This window comes from Geotrypetes seraphini, chromosome 7 (assembly GCF_902459505.1).
Source record: "Geotrypetes seraphini chromosome 7, aGeoSer1.1, whole genome shotgun sequence".
Classification (NCBI taxonomy): domain Eukaryota; kingdom Metazoa; phylum Chordata; class Amphibia; order Gymnophiona; family Dermophiidae; genus Geotrypetes; species Geotrypetes seraphini.
In genome coordinates, this window is record NC_047090.1 from 174,713,208 (window position 1) to 174,736,673 (window position 23,466).

Genomic DNA, 23,466 nt, shown 5'->3' on the forward strand with positions numbered 1-23,466 from the left:
AAACAATTTTTAACTGCATTTCCCAGTGGACAATATTAGGAGACACCTTCAGAATATTTTTCAGCGTCCTCTGTAGCTGTTGGGCCGTTAGCGTGCAGTGCAAGTCCTCAGCCCATGTTGCCGCTAAGATGGCCAAATTGGGGCCAGAGTGCCCATCCCGGAACCCCACTATGTGAAATCGAAGCGGAATCCGCTGTTGAAAAAACCTCAAATATAAATTATAATTAACATTTTCTCTGTGTACAGTGTGCTTTTTTAAATTTTATTGTTGGTAGATCATTTTGACTTGGTCATTTTAAAAAGTAGCTCGCAAGCCAAAAAAGTGTGGGCACCCCTGCTCTAAACCATATAATACCAAACCCCCATTCCTCCCAAAAAGGGAAAAATTCCCTAAGGCTCCTTGCCTTAAACAACACATTGCATACTATAATCCTGTCAAAAGTTCAGTGAGAATCTGCATGCCAAGTCAGATAAGAGTCCCAAGTCTTATGAAAAAAAAACCCAAGACCCCCTAATCTGAGTGCTGTCAAGTTTGACAACAAACAAATATAGTCCAATTTAATCAAAACCTGCTCGACTGAGGGCAATGTCAGTTTCTCCCACCATATGGCCAATACAAGCTTGGCTGCCATAAACATATGCTTAGCCAGGGCATGTTCTGGCTTAGAAAAACATTGGTTTTTCTTGACATACCAAGGTAAGCAAGCTTGTCAACGACCATCTATTCCAGTGGTTCCTAACCCTGTCCTGGAGGAACACCAGGCCAATTGGGTTTTCAGGCTAGCCCTAATGAATATGCATGAAGCAAATTTGCATGCCTATCATTTCCATCATATGCAAATCTCTCTCATGCATATTCATTAGGGCTAGCCTGAAAACCCGATTGGCCTGGTGTTCCTCCAGGACAGGGTTGGGAATCACTGATCTATTCTATGAATTGTTTAACTGTACACAGATTCCTCTCAAGGATGCTCAGAGAAATAAGCTTTTTGAGACTGCAAAGATCATGTCCCTTCTTCAAAAGTTATTTAAAAAAACCCCAAAACAACGCAACCAGGAGAATCATCTTCACGAGTCAGTAACAGGCAAACACGCAATGGAGCTGTCCAAAGAACACAGTGGTGCTAGATAATTTCAACACTCTGCTTTATTTATGCGGCGACTCAGCACGCACCTGTTTTAGCCTAAACCAGTGATTCCCAACCCTGTCCTGGAGGAACACCAGGCCAATCGGGTTTTCAGGCTAGCCCTAATGAATATGCATGAGAAAGATTTGCATATGATGGAAGTGATAGGCATGCAAATTTGCTTCATGCATATTCATTAGGGCTAGCCTGAAAACCCAATTGGCCTGGTGTTCCTCCAGGACAGGGTTGGGAACCACTGGCCTAAACAGCCTGCCATTGGAATCACAATGAATATTGCAGAGTAAAATATCTCTCAAATTGGAACATCAAACTTAAAAAGGCACCGAGTCCCAAACTCCCAATGTCCAAGATGCGAACTCTCTGGAAGCCCGGGATATATTTTACTCTGCAATATTCATTGCGATTCCAACAAGACTCCCGAGGCAGGCCGTTTTGGATGAAACATGTACATATCGAGTCATCGCATAAATAAAAGAGGGATGTTGAAATTATCAAGCACCACTGTGTTCTTCGGACATCGCCATTGTGTGTTTGCCTATTAAAAATAAAAAAAAAGCATCTGCCTTCGTCACCATCCACAGATTTCTGGAGTGGAGATGAGGGATTCTTCCCTGCGATGTATGGCATTTGCTGATATTATGGTGTTGTTGACTGATCTGGTCTCGGGCCTCCTTAGATTGTTGGAACTGTTTCGACGGTTCAGGGAGCTCTCGGGCCTTAAACTTAATGTGTCCAAATCGGAGGCTCTCCCTCTTCATCTCAGTGTCTCTAATGTGTGGGCAGATTTCCTGCTTAAGGAGGCCTCACAACAGGTGAAATATCTGGGTGTCATAATACCTTCCTCCCTGGCACGCCTCTATGAGCTCAACATGAGGCTCCTGCTCCGGAGCTCGGTTGAGAATCTTCGGCTGTGGGGTGCTCTGCCGGTCTCCCTTGCGGGACGTATCTTTTTGTATAATATGATGATTGTTCCTCGGTGGATCTATTTGTTTCAAACTCTCTCGCTGTGGTTGCAACGTGGGGACCTGGCTGTGTTGTATAGTGCTTTGAGGACTTTCTTGTGGCGTGGTCGATGGCCCCGGTTGCCTCTCCGCATTTTGATGTTGCCGGAGGCGCAGGGGGGCTTCGGTCTTTTGGATCTCCACGCTTATAACTTAGCATGTGGTACCAGACTGATTCGGGACTGGTGTATGGAGAGCTCCTCTTTCTTAATGTTTCCATAATATGGACTTTTTACTCCATATTTCTGGTTAGTTTTTGTTACATGCTCCATCTGTCCAGTTGGACCCTGTCCAGCGGGGTCATGTAGTCTAGTCTTTCATGAGACTTATTTGGAAATTACTTTGTAAGCACCTAGGTATCAATTATAGTATATCTCCTTTAATGCCTCTGGAGGGTAACTTGCAATTCAGACTGGGTAGTGACAGCAGAGTATTTCGGCTTTGACATGCTCATGGGGTCCGCAGGGTAGGGGATGTTCTTTCTGATGGGGGCGCCCTCCTTTCTTCTGCCGAATTGGGGTCGTTATATGGGTTGGATAGCGTGGATGCTTTGGGCTACTTGCAACTCCGCCACTATGTTCGCAGTCTTGATGAGGACCATCTGGGTGTTTCTGTGGCGCGGGACCTTGGGAGGTGTTTGGCTTTGAGGGAGGACGTGGCTCCACGTCTTCGTTATTATGTTGATGTCCTGGGCCCCCTCTTGCAAACTGAATGGGCTGATTGGCTGGCAGGGGCATGGAGTGCTGACTTGGGGTGCACAATTCCATCTGCATTAATCTCTCACTGCTTTGTTCATTTGCGTTCCATATCTTGTAACATGTTACATAGGGAACAAGAATATAAATTTCTTCATAGGGTTTTTCTCTCTCCTCACAGAGCGTGCCGGGCAGGTTTTGCTGCCCATGCTTGTTGCCCCAAATGTCCTGTGAATCCTGCTTCCCTGGGTCATATGTTTTGGGCATGCCCTTTAGTACGAGCCTTTTGGAAGCGTATGTGTGTCTTTTTGTCCTCCTTGTTTCCCATGCAACTCCTTGTACCCCATCTCTTGCTCTTTTTTATGAGGCTGTGCTTCACGGCTGCTCTGTTGGGCAACGGCAGCTGATCTTTAAGGCTCTTCTCTTGGCTAAGAAAGCCATTTTGACTTTTTGGCGAGAGCTGCATGCTCCCTCTTTTTCTCGGTGGCAGGTGTCTCTCTATGACTTGTCTCTTCTGGAAAGGAGGGTTGTGGGCGCTCATGATGAGCGCCAGTGGTCTAGATTTCAGGATATTTAGGAGGAGTATTGGCTGTCCCTTCCTCACCGAGAGAGGAGCTTGCTCTTAAATTGTTAGCTCTTGCTGGGGCTTTTCGTCTTCCTCTGTAGTTTTTTCTTGCTTCCCTCCTTCGGTGGGGGGGGTTCTCTTTTTTCTTTTTCTCTTTCTTCTTCTTTTTCTGGCTTCGTTTCTTTCTCTACTTCGTCTATTATGTATTTGTCTGACACAGTTTGGGAGTGGGGATGGGTGGTAGGGGGAGGTGGCTTGGGCTGTTTTTTCATTGCATTGTTCTCGGTTTGGGGTTCTGGGGTTGTGTTCTCGGTTTGGGGGTGGGTTTCAGTAGGTTTCTACAAAGAAAAAACTGTATTGAGCATTTCTTGTTGCTGTATCATCTGCTTTTTGTTGTGTTTTTGACCTATGCTCTTTGCTTGCCCAGTGGGGCGGGTATTCTGGTTTGGCAGATGTCCAATTGCATTGTTATGTTTTGTGTGTTGTAATTTTGCTCAATAAAGAAATATTATATATAAAAAATAAAAAAGCCTGGTGGCCTCTCACAGCAAGTCCAGCTCAGGAACAAATTCCAGAGAAAATCTGTCAGAAACTGGTGCAAAACATTCCCATCAATTTTCCTACAGATTTAAGAAAATTTTCCTAAAGAACCCAAGATAAACTAGAGAAAATACCAAGATAAACTAGAGAAAAAAGGCCTCAAAACCTTACACTGATCATTTCTGAATAATTCTACTGATCCAGAATAAAGTACTGCAATTGATATGATGCAGGGGAACTTCTTTTTAAATGCTAGGCATAGCATTTATATATATTCCATATATTCAATGCTGAGTATGTCTAGATCAGCGGTCTCAAACTCAAACCCTTTGCAGGGCCACATTTTGGATTTGTAGGTACTTGGAGGGCCACAGAAAAAATAGTTAATTTCTTATTAAAGAAATGACAACTGTGCATGAGGTAAAACTCGTTATAGTTTATAAATCTTTTCTTAATTGCTTCTGATCATTTCAGGTATACACAGTTTAGATAGTTTTTCACTTTCTGCATGTTGCACTGCTTTCAGCTGTGTATAGCTCAAATGATCAGAAGCAATTAAGGAAAGATTTATAAACTATAAAGAGTTTTACCTCTCTCAAAATTGTGATTTAGATTCTAAAGTATTAACTACAACAGACAAGATTTTGGTGTAGTCCTCTAGGCTTTTTTGTAGAGGGGAGAATCAATATTCGACTTGTGCCTGGAAAACTTGTGCCTTAAGTGTCCAGTGGTCGCATCCGCAACCGCCTTCAGCTCTCACCTCCTCCAGACACAACCCCCATCTTACACCAAGCAGTCACCGCCAGGAGAGGTGCCGAATTTCGCAAGAGTTCACGAGATTACGTACGCATCACAAGCTGCACTGCCGCCAATGGTTACCTTACGTTCTGGAACGTTGCCCGCCTCACTGCTGTAACCTCATGCAAGCGCTTTCCTGCATCTGTACGTGATTGTGAGCGTCCTCTCCACTCCACCTCACAATCGCATACAGGCAATGGTAACATACTGAGGGCCTGAAAATAATACCTGGCAGGCCACGAGACTGAGACCACTAGTCTGAATAGTGGTGATATTCATTAACCACACATATAGCTCTGCAGTTTGTTAGGAAAGCCTTTTTGTTGGCCTAAGTTAATCCACAAAGCTATAGAAATGGAAGCTGAATATCACTGACTTTCCATAGAGTTAAAAGGCATGCCAATGCTCTACCACTCTCTCGCCCCAGCACTAGTCAGATAGCACACCTATGGATATAGGCGACTACTATATAAGATCAGTGTCTCTCAAAATGAATGCTATGGCACAGTGGTATACCACAAAGAGATTTCAGAATTTTACTTTATTTTTTTAAAATTCCCTTCATAAGTATAACCTAGAATAGATAACATGTACGTTGCGTAAGCAAAAGTCTTGTCAATGTTATGAGCATCCGTCTGCATAAGGATACAACTACCCAGAAAAGCATCATTCTTTGACGTGACTGGTCCTTGAAAACTAACAGCAAGTAATTTTACTTTTTATGCAGTAGTTATCCCAACATGAGCAACAAAGCAATCAAGGCTTTGTTACCGTTTGGATCTTCTTATCTTTGCAAACTTGGAATTTCAGCTCTGAGAGAAATTAAATCTTATAAGAAAAAGAGAACAACTGCAGATGGTGGATGATGGCATGCGTGTTTGCTCATTGACTATCAAACTGCGTTTTGAGTTAATTTGCACTCAAAAACAAGCACATGCATTGCATTGATTAGAAATTCTATTCCATCTACTTTAGGCCCCCTTTTATCAAGCCGCGTTAGGTTGCTGGCTGCTGCAGTAAAAGCTCAGACACTGATAAAATTCCTACGAACATCGGAGCTTTTACCGCAGCGGCTGGTGATAAAAAACCCTAATGTGGCTTAATCAAAGGGGGCCTTAAGCTTCACCATTGTTACAATTACCCTTACATAGCTTAAAGGACTTTAAAATAAACAGAACTCTCAAATTTAATTTTTTGTTGGTTTGTAATTTTATAATTTCAATTAAAGTGTGCCGTTAAAAACATTTGCTCCGTTTAGTGTGCCGGAGCTAAAACAGTTTGAGAGACACTGATATCGGTAAATGATTTTGAATACTGACCCTAGTTTTTTCAGGACCTGTAAGATTACTAAAACTCTGGGACAGACATGAAAAACAAATGAATGTTTTATCAATCTTCTGATGGACCACGGAACTTACTTTGTCTTGACGAACTGTATCCGATATAACTTAGATATCTACCTAGAGGGCCTGATTTTGCTGAGGTTGCTGAACGTTAAGAGGCCAACAGATGCTTAGAATGCGCCTACCAGTGCCTATCTTAGGCATTTTAATTAGCTTTAAGTGGCATGATAAAAAAAAAAAATTTAGGCGCCCTCTGGGATCGGTGCCTGGGTCCATGGTGTTTAGCAGGGCCTAGCGATGCCGAATTCCAGAAGTGGGCACGTTTAGGAGCGGCGAAGGGCTTTGGCATCACTAGGCGCCCCTGGCTGTGATTCTTCGAGGACCCTCGGCGCCTGACGTGTAGGTATATAAACCCTTGGCCTACATTTCCGGTGCCTAGAGTTCTTGCTAGGTGCGATTCTGTAAGTGGCGCCTGTCCGTAATTGACATGCGGTAGGCTTCCATTTCCCAGGCATGTCGGGTACCACTTACAGAATCAGGCACGGAATACCTGACTATAGGTTATTCTGCAGTGAAACTTTTATATAAGTGGACGTATACGGCTCTTGTGGCATTCAACCTAAACATTTAAGTAGATTACACAGGCCAACAAAAAAAAAAAAATTTTCTCTTGCTGCCTTGAGTTTTTTGACCTGTTCCTGGGGTTATTTGACCTGTTCCTGGGGTTATTTGGAGCGCTGATTCAGAAAATTGCATTGGATAGACTGCATTGGCTCTAGTTTCTTAGATATGGTTGAATTTATTCATTTTTATGCCTCTGGGATAGTAGAGCCAAACATGAACATTGGGCAAAAAAGATTGGCTTCCGAGGGAATATATGGTGGTTGGACAAAATGTAATCATTGAACCTTTGGTAGAATGAGATAGAATCTTACTGCCACCACTACACTTCTCCCTCTGTATTTGCGGTTTCAGCAATCGCGGTTTCGATTATTCACAGTTTTTAGCTTGATGGCTCCTCCCTCCAAATGACATCAGCTTGCATAGAGAAATCATTGATTCCAAGCGTTGAGAGAGAAAATCGCCGATTCCCAGCACTTTCTTCACCGTGTTTTGCCTCTTCTTCAGGAACAGGCCAGGTTTCCCACCATGTTAACCGCGGTTTCACCATATTCACGATGGTTTTTAATAGAAAACAGCGAGTAACATATGAAAAAGTTATTTGCGATTTTTCTGTATTCGCGGGTCTGTTAATCCCCTATCACAGCGAATACGGAGGAAAAGTGTACATATAAAGCTAGGCCTGATGACACAATTTGTAAAGACTTTGAATAAAGACAAGTTTGTGCATTGCATACATAGCACATATGATACCTGGACTTACTATGGAAAAACTGAAGGCAGGAATTTTCGATGGTCCACAGATCAGACAACTAATAAATGACCCACATTTCCTAGCATCAGTGAATGAAATCGAATTATGTGCCTGGTCTTCAATTTGTTCTTGTTGTGAAAAACGTTCTTGGCTACAAGGCGGCAGACAACTATACATGATCAGTGGAGCATATGCTTTTTCATTTCAACAGGCTTGGCCGTTACATGAGCGTTAAAAGTCCATTATCTGCAGAGTCCCTTAGATCGCTTTCCGGAGAACCTCGGTGACTTGAGTTAAGAGCAAGGTGAAAGATTTCACCAAGACATTAAAACAATGGAAGCCAGAAATCAAGGAAGATGGGATGCACACATGATGGAAATTTGCACAATGATTTTACGGTTGTACTTTAAGGAATATCTATCTATTTTTGCGAATGCATTTTATTCAATTATTGTATAATTTTAGTTGTGTTTGTATATTTTTAGCACTGTATGTGAACTGCCTAGAACTATGAGGCAGGGCAGTATATAAAAATAAAATTATTATTATTATTAAATTATTACTATTGTTGGAATCTTATGTGGGATTGTCCTGGCAGATCCCACTCTCAGAAGTCTTACAAAAGGAGCATCTTGTGTGTCGGACGACTGGAAAGTTTGTATCATAGACTTGTGCTTTTAGTATGAAATAAGTAGATTTTCATGTTGTACGCTTTTCTTTTAATTTTTAATGTTTCCATCATGCTTAAAAGATTAACTTAAACACTACAATAAAATATCCTGATTTTTTAATGGGTGAGCAGAGTGAAGAGTGGTATATGACACATGTTCTATATCTAAAAAACTAGAGCTGATAGAAGAAAACTGGTGCCATTTTTTGGAATCGGCAAGTCAAATATACCCAAAAACAGGTCTAACATTTGAGGCACCAAAATGAGTGTTGGCCAGTGTTATTATTAGTCCCTTATTGCAAATTAGATTCTAATTTGAAAAACTCGTGTGAACTCCAGAAGATTTTGATACAACTTATAAAGGGTCAAAAATAACAGTCCAGCTGATAATACCCAGCGCACTTGATGAATCAGTCAGTCACATTTTACAGATGTAAAAGTCACATCAGGGGAGAAAACATGTTTTCTCATACCCCCCAAGTTATTTCTACCTACCTGCAATCATGTTACCAGGTAGTTTCTTCAACTGCACTGAACACTTTCATAAATATGTTTGACAATCAAAAAGAATTATAACAACTTATAAAACCTTGATTGTGTGTTTATTTTTAATTCTTTATTCATTTTTAAATCAAATATATAGTGCTCACAAGTGAACAAACAAATAACAAAATGCACTTTATTCCAATCACATAATATAAAGTTGTTAAACCCCACCTCCCCCCTCCCACTCTCTCTCCCTCCCCCGCATCCCCTCCTGGATGTGCAATCTTTCAAAAAATCAAAGGAAATTAATATTAATATATCATAATTTGCATAATTTTGTTGATGGGCCCCAAATTTCCTTAAATTTATTATGATGACCCCCCTCTGCATGGAAAAAATGTTTTCAAACTTATAAACTTGACATACGGACTCCCACCAAAAACTATAATTCAAGTTATCCCAATTTTTCATTATCTTGGGTATGGCCACTCCTGTCATGAGGAGGAGCAATTTATTCTGATTTGCACTTATAGGTTTTTGGGTTAATATCATTCCAAATAATATTATATCATATGAAAAAGATAAAGGGACTTCCAATATCGTAATAATTTGACCCCAGATGGATTTCCAGAAGTCGAGTATCGAGGGACAATAGTATAGTAAATAATGCAATGTCCCTATGTCAAGATGACAGTGCCAGCATCTATTAGATTTAGGAGTATCCAACAGTTGCCTTGATTGTGTGTTTAAATAATATTTGTAAATTGTCATCTGAGGAAATCAGCAGGTGACAAGTACCTGGGATTTTGCCAGGTACTTTGGGTTTTTGGCAGGTACTTGTGACTTGGATTGGCCTCTGTGAAGACGGGATACTGGGCCAGATGTAACATTGGTCTGACCCAGTAAGGCTATTCTTATGTTCTTAAAAGTGACTCACCTGGCCTGCAAATATCCCACAGACTCCGATTATACACAGAATGTTGAAAACTGCAGAGCCAACAATCGTTCCAACTCCTACATCGCCATGAGTGATAAATACACCTGCACAACAACACACAAAGTCAGGAACTGAGCCAAATTTGAGCCACTATAGCTTAATTTTATTTTTTATTTCTTTAAAATATTTATAATCTTAACCGGCTCCCCCCCAAAAAAAATGCATAAAAAGAATGGACAGACAGCAACAACAAATAAGGCGAATCAAGGTTAACCCCCCCTCGCATTTTACAAAAACTCTTCTTCAGACCTGATTCAACAAGTTTTCAACCCAAAAGAAATTTCTGATATCAAATGCTTCTGCTGAATGCATTATTTTGCAACTAGAAAAAACTATTTTGCTTTTAAATTTCTAGACTGTTAGCTGTTTTCTATACATAAAATATTTTACATGTAGAATATGTGCTATAAAATTCTATTATCAAATTGTGCAAGAATGGAACACCTGAATGAACACTTTTACTGTATGTTAAGACGTACCAGGGTGTCATTTGAATGGAGTTGCAACGTGTATATCAGTGGTCTCAAACTCGCGGCCCGCCAGATACTATTTTGAGGCCCTCGGTATATTTATCATAATCACAAAAGTAAAATAAAACAGTTTCTTGATCATATCTCTTTAGCTATAAATTACAATATTATTATAAAAACTTAACGAAAAGGAAAGATTTATAAACTATAAAGAGTTTTACGTCATGCAAAATTGTCATTTCTTTAATAAGACATTAACTATTTTTTTCTGAGGCCCTCCAAGTACTGACAAATCCAAAATGTGGCCCTGCAAAGGGTTTGAGTTTGAGATCACTGGTGTATATTGATATTTTCTATTCCAGGGGTCCCGTGAAGTATTTTGTATGGCCCTGGTCGAGGGCAATGCAGTGTTTTCCTCTGCTGCCCCCGGGTGTTTACCGTCTTGCCGGCTCCCTCCTCTGTCTTGCTGCAGCATTTGTGTGACCTCAGAAACATTTTTTTGGCCAATGCAGCCCAGGGAAGCCAAAAGGTTGGACACCCCTGTTCTATTCTATTTATTTATATTCTGCACTATTCTTACAATAAATTCTAGGTGGATGTAGGCCTACATTTACATTTTCTTAAGAGCAGGTGTCAGTGGCACATTAAGGGGGTGCAGGCGGTCCACCCCAGGTGAGGTTGTGGCATGTGCGCAGGCACCCGTCCTCCTCCCTGCCTCTCCCCCCCCCCCCCCACTGCTGCACGCGCCCTCCCCTACTATTTATTATTTCTAAAATGCTGAAAGGCAGACACAGTGCTGTACATTTTAACATACAATAGACCAGGGGTGCCCATACTTTTTGGGCTTGCGAGCTACTTTTAAAATGACCAAGTCAAAATGATCTACCAACAATAAAATTTTAAAAAAACACAACGCACACTGTACGCATAGAATTGTTAATTATCATTCCTATTCCAGGGTTTTTTCAAAGAGGTCAAAGCAGATGACTCTATGCACTGTCACCTCAGTAACAACCATACAAAAATAGACAAATACCCACCCCCTCCCTTTTTACTAAACCACGATAGCAGTTTTTAGTGCAGGGAGCTGCGCTGAATGCCCAGCGCTGCTCTCGACGCTCATAGGCTCCCTGCGCTAAAAATCTCTATTGTGGTTTAGTAAAAGGGGACCATATTGTAAAATATAGAGAGCAGATATAAATCCAGACACATTTTGATCACTAAATTTAAAATAAAATCATTTTTCCTACCTTGTCTGGTGATTTCATGAGTCTCTAGTTGCACTTTCTTCTTCTGACTGTGCATCCAATCTTTCTTCCCTTCTTTTAGCCTGTATGCTTCCTCTCCTCCTAACCTCATTCCCCTCCCCAACGTTTTCTTCTTCTCTCCCTGCCCTCTCTTTCTTTCTCTCTTCATGCCCCCTTTCTTTTTTTCTGTTTCTCTTCTTTCCTTCTGTCTCCCTGCCTGCCCTCTTTCTCCCTCCCTGCCCTCCCCCAAGCCATTGCCACTGCCGCTGCCATCGGATAACAGGCCCCCAAAGCCGCCCGCCAAGCTCTCCTTGCTTCGGACCCACCAGCATTCCTCTCCCCGACGTCAATTTTGCCGTCGGAGAGGAAGTTCCGCTGGCCAGAACTTCCTCTCTGACGGCAGAATTGACGTCGGGGAGAGGAAGGCTGATCGGCCCAAGATCGACCTATTGGGAGAAATGCTTTTGAGGAAACAGAAAGTAGGCAGGACCTGGCAGTAAGGAGCAAATCGCACGCTTCACTGACCTGTCTCCCGCTTTAGCCCGCGAACGGGGCTCTAACATGTGCGTGCCGACTTCCCTTCTCTCCCCCCCCCCCCGACATAACTTCCGGTTTCAGAGGGAAGAGAAGGGAAGCCGGTACAAGCACACGTTAGCCCCCGGAGCTTAAATTCTCCAAGCCGGTTTTTTTTTTTAATGTTGAGCAGCGGAGGCAGCAGCAGAATTCAGGAGCAGGCCAGTCAGGAGGGGAAAAAAGAGAAGGGAAGAAGGGAACCCGCTCTGCGATCGACTGGGGTCGCCTGAGCGAGCAACCTGTCGATCGCGATCGACGTGTTGGGCACCCCTGCAATAGACGGTCCTGCTCAGAAGAGCTTACAATCTAATTTAGACAGGACATTTTGAGAGATTATGGTAGAGGAAATGATACAGTGGGTCTAGGTATCCAACAGCAGGGAGTGGGATGGGAGTTAGTTGAAAACAGATTCAAAAAAGTGGGCTTTTAGCATGGATTTGAACGCTGCTAGGGAGGGAGCACGACGTATCAATTCAGGCAGCCTGTTCCAGGCATATGACGTAAGCAACATCAAAAACTTGCTGCCCGCGTCGGTGTTGCCTCTCTCCGTCACTTCTGGGCCCCGCACCTAGGAAGTGACGTCAGAGGGATTGCAGATACGATGCGGGCAGCAAGTTCGTGAAGTTGCTCACGCCTGGAAGATTAAAAAAAGTACAGGGGAAGGGAAAGTGGGCGCACGTAAGGCAAGGGGGGGTTCAAGAAGGAGCGGAGGGCAGGACGCCACCGCTCCGGGCACTACTTATTCTTGCTAGGCCACTGGCCAAGGTGGATCTAAGAACAGAAATTTAAAAATAAATCATATTTTGAACGTCAACATACAACATATATGTGTGTGTATGTGCTTTTAGGAGAAGTTCTGAATTCCTGTTTTATCAATCTTCAATGGATGACCAATTTGAATTCTGGGAGCCTGGGACTGGTCGGGCACAACCACATGACTAAATGATTCACGTAAATGCCGATGCCATTTTTGTTTCAACACTGAAGGGAAGAGAGCAACAGGTTTGGAACGGAGAACCAGAGATTGAAACGGGTTGGTAGCTTTCTCCAGAGCAGAGCTGGGAGCACAAAACCAGAATGTGTGCTAGGATGCGGATTTTTCAAAGCTAAGTAGCTAAGCAAAGGTGAAGGTTTTCCTTTTGCCAAACTTGGACCTATGATTAGACTGTAGAGTAGATAACACAAAATTTTCTCACCTTAGGATTATGACAGCACTTCATTCACTTTTGGATGTTGTCATAATAGTGAATGGATTTACCTGGTTGACCCCTGACGCAGGCAGTTGTACTGAAACATGGCCCATGTCTTGTCCATCAACACAACAAAGCTTGTATTGCCTCATACTTGAAGGTCCTTAGTGGGGGGGAGGGGGGCATATAATTGCCATATGAATTTACGGGCACATTGGGAGAGCAATTTTTAAAAATCAGTGTTTTACCCAGGGAAATTTCTTTTAAAAATTACCCTCTAAGCTTCTTAAAGTCATGCTTATCAGTCAATATTCCCTGTAAAGAATGAAACTAGGACAAATAAGTCCCCGTCATCAAAGGATCTTGATTACCTCGTCCCCACAAGTTCTGTCCCTGTCCTGCAAGCTCTGACTTAACCGCACAAGCCATAAACACTTATGATTTTAAAGTGTTTGGGGCTTGTGCAGATGAGGAAAGATCTTGCAGGAATGAGGCAGGGACAGAGCTCACAGGGTGGGGTGGGACAGGGAGAATATGTCCACGTGTCATTCTCTATGTGGGAGTCCTCTACCCACGTTTGTGCCAGTGGTGGTGCTGTTTCAATATCACATTTTCAATAGTGAGGGTCAGGCAAGCTCTGCAGGACACCAGAGGACCTGTCTGTTCCTAGTGATTGAAAACATAATATTGAAACATCCCCCCCCCCCACACACACACACACTGATAGCAATATGGTTTGAGGACTCCCACACAGCTTAGAGCAGTGGTCTCAAACTCAAAACCTTTGCAGGGCCCCATTTTGGATTTGTCGGTACTTGGAGGGCCTCAGAGAAAATAGTTAATGTCTTAAAGAAATGACAATTTGGCATGAAGTAAAACTTTATATAGTTTATAAATCTTTCCTTTTGGCTAAGTCTTAATAATAATATTGTAATTTATAGCTAAAGGGACATATGATCAAGAAACTGTTTTATTTTACTTTTGTGATTATGATAAACATACCAAGGGCCTCAAAATAGTACCTGGCAGGCCGCATGTGGCCCCCGGACCGCGAAAGCCATAGTTTGAGACCACTGGCTTCGAGGGAACACTGTTATCAATCATATTTGTTATATTCTGGCTATCTTGCTCTTTATCAATGAAAGTCTACTCTTAGCTTTGATTTGCTATGATGATATTTGTTCCTACAAAATTACGATGCCCTCTGGTTGTAATTCTGTGGTATAGAACTGCTGTCTTTTTTTAAAATATATTTTTAATTAACATCTCTCATTTAGTCATCAAAATCTATATATAAATGGACCCCTAAAAATAATTTTCTATTCGCCTCTGAATAAAGTGAAATGCAGACAAGGGAGAAAGGACTTGTAAATTACACGTAGCAAACTGAAAACTTTATTTTAATTGAAAGTTTCTATACGGCCTACTAATGACAGGGGAGTCAATTCAGAGTGGTTTTCAAAGACATCTGCAATGGATTTTAAATATTCAGATGGATTCCACTGTGATTGTTGCCGGCCTCCCAGCTGCTTGGCTAGTGGATCATATTGCATTTGCATTATTACATTATATATGTATGCTATGTTTACACAAGATTACAGTTAACCATTCTAAGTATGCTATATTTACACCTTCCTAAATCCTCAGAACAATGGATCTAAGAACAGAAATTTAAAAAGAAATCATATTTTGTACGTCAACATACAACACCCCTTGGTGGTGTAGAAACCTTTCTTCTTTGAAAGATGTCTAGAAAGTTTTAAAAAGAAAAAGGAAGTTCTGATCTGACCGGAAGGATATCATGAAGCTGTTGGTTTCCTGTAGGCATTATTTCACGAAATGAGCATCTTTAGCACAAGTTGTGTTCTGCTAATTAACATGATTCAAACTTGTGGTTCTCCATTTTGTTTTTACCTATAACAGAGGCGAACAGTTCTGGTGTGGAGCTTCCTGCCGCCATGAAGGTAGCTCCGGCAACGTCTTCGCTCAGGTGTAACTTCTGAAAGACAAACCCCCCATTACATTGCGCATAGTAGGGGAAAAAGTTACAGAAACTCCACTCACTGAGGTGCTCCCGTGTTACCTCAAGGGTCACTTTATATTTTCATAATTCGTCACTCCTTATGTCCTCTCCCACCCCATGACAATTTACACGCTGTGATCAAAATTAGACCTGTGAAGTACACTGTTTTTGCAATCTAAGCTTTACAAACCTTGGGTTCCTTTTACGAAGCCGTGTTAGCGGTTTAACGCTTGTAATAGCGCGTGCTAATTTGCCGGCTTCGCTAGCCGCTACCGCCTCCTCTTGAGCAGGCAGTAGTTTTCGGCCAGCGCAGGGGTTAGCGCGCACTAAAAAGTTGCTTGCAATAAAGCCGCTAACGCGGCTTCGTAAAAAGAGCCCCTTGTTTGGGGCATGTTTTAAGTTGAATACATAGAACAGTGGTGGTGACCTTCAGTCCTCAGAGTGTGTGCATGGTAAAAATTGTTTGCTTTTGTTTCATTTTATGCATGTTAACAGGCAGAGCAAAAGTAAATGTTTTTGTGTTCTTTCAGATGAGAAAACAATACAAAACATGTCAGTTTATCTCTGTTTAACACACAACTCCATAGCTAAGCAGGTTTTCAGGGTATGCCGATATGGAAATTAAAACCCAAAAAACCCAAACAAGAAAGAATGTCTGAAACAGTATATGAAAATTGTTCTTTCAAAATCAGCTCACTAAGAGATATATATTAATTGGTGACCACACTATCAATTTCTATAACCAAAGTAAATTGTGAAAAAGTGAAGGTCCTCAGTATTCACAACTCGTTTGCAGGAAATTCCTGCTCCAAGAGTTGTTAGTTTTGCATTACAGTGCTCCCCCCACGAATTCGTTGTCGGCGGTTCGCGGTCCTGGTCATTTGCGGCGTTTTCTGACCGCGAATGACCAGGCAGGGGAGGCAGGAGAGGGCAGCTGGAGAGGCAGGAGAGGGCAGTCGGAGTGCGTGTCAAAGCAGCTCCTGATTGGTGAGGTCCGACTTTAGTGCAGGAAGAGGCGGTCGGAGCATAGAGCGAGTGATTTCCTTCACTCGCCGGCACTCCAGCTGCCCTCTCCTGTCTCCCCTACCTAAAAACCATATTTGACACGCAGCTCCTGATTGGATAAGGCCCGACTTAGTGCAGGAAAAGACGGTTGGAGCGTACCGCAAGTGATTTTCTGCACTCGTGGCGCTCCGGCTGCTCTCTCCTGCCTCTCCCGCTGCCCTCTCCTTGTCGGTGGTTTGCGGTCAGAAAATACTGCGAATGACCAGGATCACGAACCGCCGACTGTGAACCCACCGGAGGAACACTGTATACCCAAAAGGTTAATTAAGCGTGAAACATCCTTGGACCTTATAATGTGTGTTTCATGAACCAAAACTCATGTGAAAAATCAACACTATAAAATCTCTTAAAGTGTTCTCTCTCTTATAATAATTGTTCATAAATTAGAGTCCAATCTCCTGAACATATCCCCGTCTAAATAGTCACTATAATCCACATAGTGAATGAAAAAATGTACTTATCTTGAAGGACATTAATTCACTGTCCATAACATGTCAGATAATAACCCTGCTCTACAAAACTCCACTTTGGAGGACACAACCTGAGCACCATTTTCAACTTTAGATCCTCTCTTCATGATCGGCTCTTCCATCCTGAACAGTGTAATTGCTCCTGAAGAAGGCTGTGTCCTCCAAAACCTACTGCACTGACATATAGGTGACACTTGCAGTTATAAGGGCTATTGGGATGGTAGACGGGTAGATATGGGGAGTTATGGAAGGGGGTTATGGTGAAACATATGCCTGGCACTCTATGTAAAATTCACAGCAGTGCCCTCTAAGGTGCCCCACTGCTCTGTTGGCATGTCATCTGTCCAGTCCATTAAAATGCTGGCTCTTCCCATGTCCAAATGGGCTTATTTTGGACCTTTGGCATTTTGCCGTTTTGATTTTTGGTCTAAGGGTCAGAACGTCTAGACAAGTCATGTTTGAAAAAAAATAGATAAACATCTTGAGGTTTTGAAAATGGTTGTTTTCCCAACCTGATTTTTGGATGTCCTTGCGGAAACATCAAAAGTCAGACTTAGACGTCTACTGAAAATGCTCCTCTATGACAAACCTTAAGATCGGGACTTGGGTGTGATTCCAGAAACTTCACCATTCTATGTTTTAAAAGTGTTTCCATCAATTTGCTTACCACAGAGTCAGACTTACTGGCCTGTAAATTCCCTACTTCTTCCTTACTTCTATTTGTTTCTATAGTAGTGAGACTGCACAGGGCAGTACATTAGACAAGAAAGAGACAATCCCTATTCAATAGAGTTTAGAATCTAATTAAAATAGACAAACAGGACAAATAAGGGTTAATGAATTTCTCAAAGAAAAAATGATAACAGACATGGACCCATCGTGGGCCTCTCCCCAGGCCTACCTTAAGCCCTGCTGGTCCAGTGATGAGCTAGGGCAAGAGCGATCCTCTTATGATCCTGCCCTGTGCAGTCTCACTACTCAAAATGGCTGATGAGAGTTCTCACGGGAACCTTGCGAGACTGCGGCGAGTTCGGTTTATATTCAAGTCAACCTTTTCTCACCCTTTTTTTAGGGGGAAAGGTTACCTCAGATTATATTCAGATGGGTTTATATTCAAGTATATATGGTAAGTCCCAAGCTTCAATTCTTCTTTACTTCAGAATGCACAATGAACTTAGTTCCATTACATTACATGTATCAATAAATGGAGGAAAGTGACTTCAGAGTCTCAGTCAAAACAATCTTAACTGGATCACTGACTTAGAAAGGACACCAACTTCAAAGGTTGAAAACCTCCTAAAGTCGAAAATATATCATTTTTTTTGGACCATAAGATGCACTTTTTCCACCCCCGAAAAGGGGGTGCGTCTTATGGACTGAATACATTGCGCGGGACTAAGCAGGAAGCACAATGGACGCGCTCCTGTGTTGCTCTTCTAAAGACCAAGGCAGCCATCCGGGAGACCGCGCTGGACCACTGCCACTACAAAAGATACTGGGGGGCTGCGGGCAGCTTCGAGCTTTGAACGGCTGCAGGCTGCTTCTGGTGGCTTCGGGCAGCGGGCTTCCCAGCATCATACGCACCTACATGTAAAAGAGGAAAAACCAAGAAGAAAAAAAAAATTCTGAACCAAATTTTTTTTTTCTTGGTTTTTCCTCCTCTACAGGTGGGTGCATCTTATGGTCCCAAAAATATGGTAAATCAACAAACATGTGGAACATTTTGGCATGGCAGAATATAAGTGATGTTTAATTTAAAAAGTAATAGATTGATAGATATTACAGAACTAAGGTTCGTAGTGAATTCTGAAGTACAGAAGAATTGAAGCTTAGGACATTACAGAACATTTTGTTTGACTCAATTTTAGTGGAAATTTGTTTGAAAATTGCCTCATAGAGGCACCAGATTTAAATCCTAACACACTTCCTCATCCATGGATTTTACAATAATTTCAAAAACTCAGAAAACGTGCATGTTTTCATTTTGCAACCTGCCATATTTTTGCATCTGTTTTATATGGTCACTTTTTTCACGAAAACATGCATATAGATTTAAAATTTACCCTCCTGGGAACACCTCCTCTAAATGCTCTTAGGGGCTCATAATAAAAAATTTTTAAAACCCCACCAAAAACTGGCCTAAGTCGGTACTTGGATGATCAAAATGACAGGTTGTCCAAGTACCGATAATCAAAACTGATTTTAGATGTTTCTAAAACCAGTTTAGGCCTTTTCAGTGCTGCTGTAGGCCCTGAGTGAAAAGGGACGTGGGACGACCTAGACTTAGTTGTCCGGCAGCCATAACCAAAAAACTTTTGACAGGTTGCCAGACGGAACTTTTACGTTTTGACTTAGATGAAGTAAAAACAGGTATAAGTTCTGAATCAGGCCGCTGAGCTGTTGAGCTCAGCAGCCCAGGCAACCCGTCCGTCTGGCCATCAAAAAAGGTTAGGGGGGAGTCACCCAGCAGTTGTGATCGCGCGGAAAGTTCATGGGGGTTGTCCGGCAGGATTGGGAATCCCTCCTGTCGCAGGAGTTCTGGGGGTGGCGGCAGGAGAGATTGGACATCTCTCCTGCCACGATTGTTGCATGGGGGGGTTGAGTTTCACGATTCTCTAACCGGCTTTGTTTATGACAGATGCAATGAAACTGCTGAACGTACAGGTAGGCCATTCTCAAAAAAACCAAAACCAAAACATTTTGGACCTTTTTTTCGAGAATGGACATTTCCCTGCTACCTACTTTGTACAACTAGGGCTTTAGGCCAAAAGGAGACTTAGATGTTGTTTTTAATTATACCCCTCTTAGTATGCTACAACATATATATTTTCAGATGTATTTAGAGTAGGCAATTTTCATCCAGCTGAATTATGTGCATAAACTTTTAATTAGATGCATAAGTGGTTTTTAAAATTGAACTTGGGGAGGAAAGACGGTGAGAACATTGGACCTGTTTATATAAAAGCAATTCCAGAAAGACTACCTAGATCAGGTGTGTCCAATGTCGGTCCTCGAGGGCCGCAATCCAGTCAGATTTTCAGGATTTCCCCAATGAATATGCATGAGATCTATTAGCATACAATGAAAGCAGTGCATGCAAATAGACCTCATGTATATTCATTGGGGAAATCCTGAAAATCCAACTGGACTGCGGCCCTCGAGGACCGACATTGGACACCTCTGACCTAGATACACACTGGCTCCTAGTACAAGCACTAATACTTTTCAAATTCTACTACATGCTTTTCAAAGTCCTAAATGGCAATGGACCAGCCTACTTGAACAATTGCCTAATCCAGAACAACTCAACCAGACCAAGGAGAACAGACACCCTTCACTCACCCTCCTCCCCCCAAAAAATTAAAGGTATACAGCGAAAGAAAATGTACGATGGGCTACTTGCCACGCAATCAGAAAAACTAGATAGCCACCTTTCCAATTTACTGTTCTCAGCACCAAACTACAAAACCTTCAGAAGAAAATTAAAAACAATATTATTCAGGAAATTTATCATGATAAGCTCATAATATAACCGATTACCTCAATCTATCTCCAAACCCTAAATGTTCCTACCAAATAGCTATCTTGTAATCTTCTGGATATGTTCAGAATCTCTTTTGTAATCCACCTAGAACTGCAAGGTATTGGTGGAATAAAAGACACCAATGTAATGTAAATGATGGCAGATAAAGACCTGACCGGTCCATCTAGACTGCCATGTAACTACATGCATTACAATTTCATGATTGAATTGTCCTTTTTCTTAATTTCTTCTAAGCCGGTGTTTCTCAAACTGCAGTACATGTACCTCCTATTGAGGGTATGCAGCCTGGCTACCTCCAAAGATCTCTCCTTGCCTCTCGCTGGGAATCCCTGCCTGTGCCTCCTCTGGCCCCTCCCCCCTCCCCACTGAAGCTGCCACCGTTGGGATGCCTCCATGCTGCTATCGGCATGTCCGCTGCACAACCCTCCATCCCCAAAACCTAAACACTCTCCCCTTCTCCCCCAGCAGAAACTCTGTAGGAGGGACTGGCCATGGCCGCGTGCAGAGGCCGGCCCATGAGACTTCCGCACCGACATAAATTCTGACGTTGGAGAGAAAGTCCCGGGTCAGCCAGGCAGCAATTGGTTGGACTGGGACTTTCTCCCCGACGTCATAATTGATGAAAGAAATTGCATTACAATTAGTACTATTATTATGGGGGTGGAGTTTGGGCAGATTAGGGATGGAGCTTGGGCGGGGGTACTTGGCTTGAAAAGGTTGAGAAATACTGTTTTAAGCCAAAACACTTAGACGTCCTTAGGTTCCAACTACTGGAGTTGGTTTGGTTAGGCTGGAATAAGCTTCAACAGCATCTCCTTTGCGGAACTCATAATATGAAAGTTTGCCCATTGATATTCTAATTAGAGATCCTCTGTGTTCATATGAACATTAAAACAGCCTTACTGGGTCAGACCCAAGGCCTTACTGGGTCAGACCCAAGCCCAGTAGCTCGTTCTCACAGTGGCCAATCCAGAAGTGAAGCAAATTGGTGAGGTGTGAATAAATCTGGATAAAGGTGAGCCGATTGATGTAATGTATCTATGTTTTAAGAAAGCTTCATCCCATGCTTTTTTGAATTCTAATCACCATTTTCCTCTCCATAACCTCCCTTGGGAGGTCATTCCAGGCATCCACCACCCTCTCCATGAAAAATAATTTCCTAACATTATTCTCAAGTCTACCACCCCTCAACCTCAAATTATATCCTCTAGTTGTACTAATTTCTTTTCTCTTTAAAAGATTTGGTCCTATATTAATACCTTTCAACATCTGTATCATATCATCCCTGTCCCTCCTCTCCTCTAGAGTATACATACTCGGCTCTTTCAGTCTCTCCTTGTATGTCTTTTGGCTCAAACCCCTTACTATTTTTGTCGCCTTTCTTTGGACAGCTTCAAGTCTTCTTATAACCGTCACCATATATGGCCTCCAAAACTGAACACAATACTCCAAGTGGGGCCTCACCAATGACCTATAGAAGGGCATCAACAGCTCCTTTCTTCCGCTGGTTATGCCCCTCTTTAAAGCCTAGCATCCTTCCAGCTACAGCCACTGCCTTGTCACACTGCTTCGACATCTTCAGATCTTCAGACACCATGACCCCAAAGTCCTTCTCCCTGTCCATGCGTATCAGCCTCTCGCGAATTATGGTACTCTGATAAAAGTTGTTTGGAAGTTCCTTCACTGGCGGTGGTGCAACTCATCTGTAATTGCAAGTCAATGTTTTCAGTCCAGGGTCCAATACTTTGGAATGCTCTCCCCTTAATTTTGCACCAAATTAAGATGCCTTTGCATTTTAGGAAAGGGTTGAAAACTCTTGGCTCTAGTTTTGAGAATATTTAATTTTTTGTTTTATTCTGTATGTATTGTGGTCCTGTGTTTTTAATGCACTGTGTATGTTATTTTGTTACCCGCCTAGATTTGTAGATAGGCGGGTTATAAATAATTTTAAATAAATAAATACATCTCCCTCAGATTTCTATTCCCCAAATGCATCACTCTGCACTTCTTTGAACTGAATTTTAGTTGCAAGACATTTAGACCATTCTTCCAACTTTTGCAGATCCTTTTTCACGTTTTCCACTCTCACCGGGGTGTCCACTCTGTTACAAATCTTGGTATTATCCGCAAAAAAGCAAACCTTTCCTTCTAACTCTTCGGCAATATCGCTCACAAATGTGCGTCTCGCAAATGGCAAAAGAGGTGAAGAAGCTTCAACAACTCATGTGTTGTAGATCACTTTATGGTTGCATGCTGCGAGTGAGAGTGCTGTGCAGCTTGAGGGGGGGGGTGTTGGCTTGACTGGTAAGTTGAATGTTATCAGCAATATTGGGGATGATATATGGTTATAACCAAGACTCCATCATGTTTGGCTACCTATATGTCGTTTGCATGGTAAAGGCTTGTCAACCAGTGTTTAAGCATGGGTGGCTGTAGCCTGCACAGGACGCCAGGTGCAGTTCTGGTCACCTCATTGGACAGACTGGATGGATTGCGTGAGCCCATCTGCCATCATTTACTGTGTTATATACACCTATGGATCATTATTAAATTACCCTATAGAAAGCAGATAAGCAGTGCACTGGGGCAGAAATAATGGTACATGTATGTGTGCTGTCAAAGATATTATATAAAATGTGCATTAAGTACCAATCTCATCCCTACTTCTAGAAATGTCTATACACATTGCCTACAGGCAGGTGCTGTGTGACTCCACACCTACTTTTAACACACATTTACCACCCCAAAGGCAATCTGATAAGATCCCACTTGAGCATGTAAAATGCTGTTCAACACACCCAAGTCCCTTATATAAATTAACCGTTTAAGGACTAAAGATCATTTGTGGTTCCATTAAAGTAAATTATATATATTTCAGAATTTATAGGGTCTAATACTTTCTCTTTTCATACATCTCAAACTACAGGAGCCATCAGTCTCAGTCCAATGAATTAACCTATACATAATACAAAACACCGCCGTTCGCCTAATTTTCGGACTAAGAAAAAACGATCACATCAGCCCCTACTATAAAAAACTGCATTGGCTTCCAATAGAAGCGCGAATACTATTCAAATTTGCTTGCACCTGTTTCAGGCAAGCCTGGGGACTAGCACCTTCATACCTGCAAACTCACTTCATCCTGCACAACCCCACACGAGCAACCAGAAACAAAAACTTCTTTGCATACCCAAAGATTACAGGCTGCAGATACAAATCATTCCTGGACAGAACCTTTAAGTTCCAAGCAAGCAGATAGCAAGTTT

General features: G+C 42.2%; 1 protein-coding gene across 2 annotated transcripts in view; it reads right to left on the minus strand.

Moving 5' to 3' along the window:
* SLC24A4 (solute carrier family 24 member 4) overlaps nucleotides 1-23,466 on the minus strand; it is a 196,530-nt gene that overhangs the window by 58,938 nt on the left and 114,126 nt on the right. For both annotated transcript variants that reach the window (XM_033950870.1, XM_033950871.1), the window contains exons 5-6: nucleotides 15,013-15,097; nucleotides 9,559-9,662 (exon numbers count right to left, since the gene is read on the minus strand). In XM_033950870.1, the coding sequence (XP_033806761.1) occupies nucleotides 9,559-9,662; nucleotides 15,013-15,097 (189 nt within the window). The remainder of the gene's footprint in view (nucleotides 1-9,558; nucleotides 9,663-15,012; nucleotides 15,098-23,466) is intronic.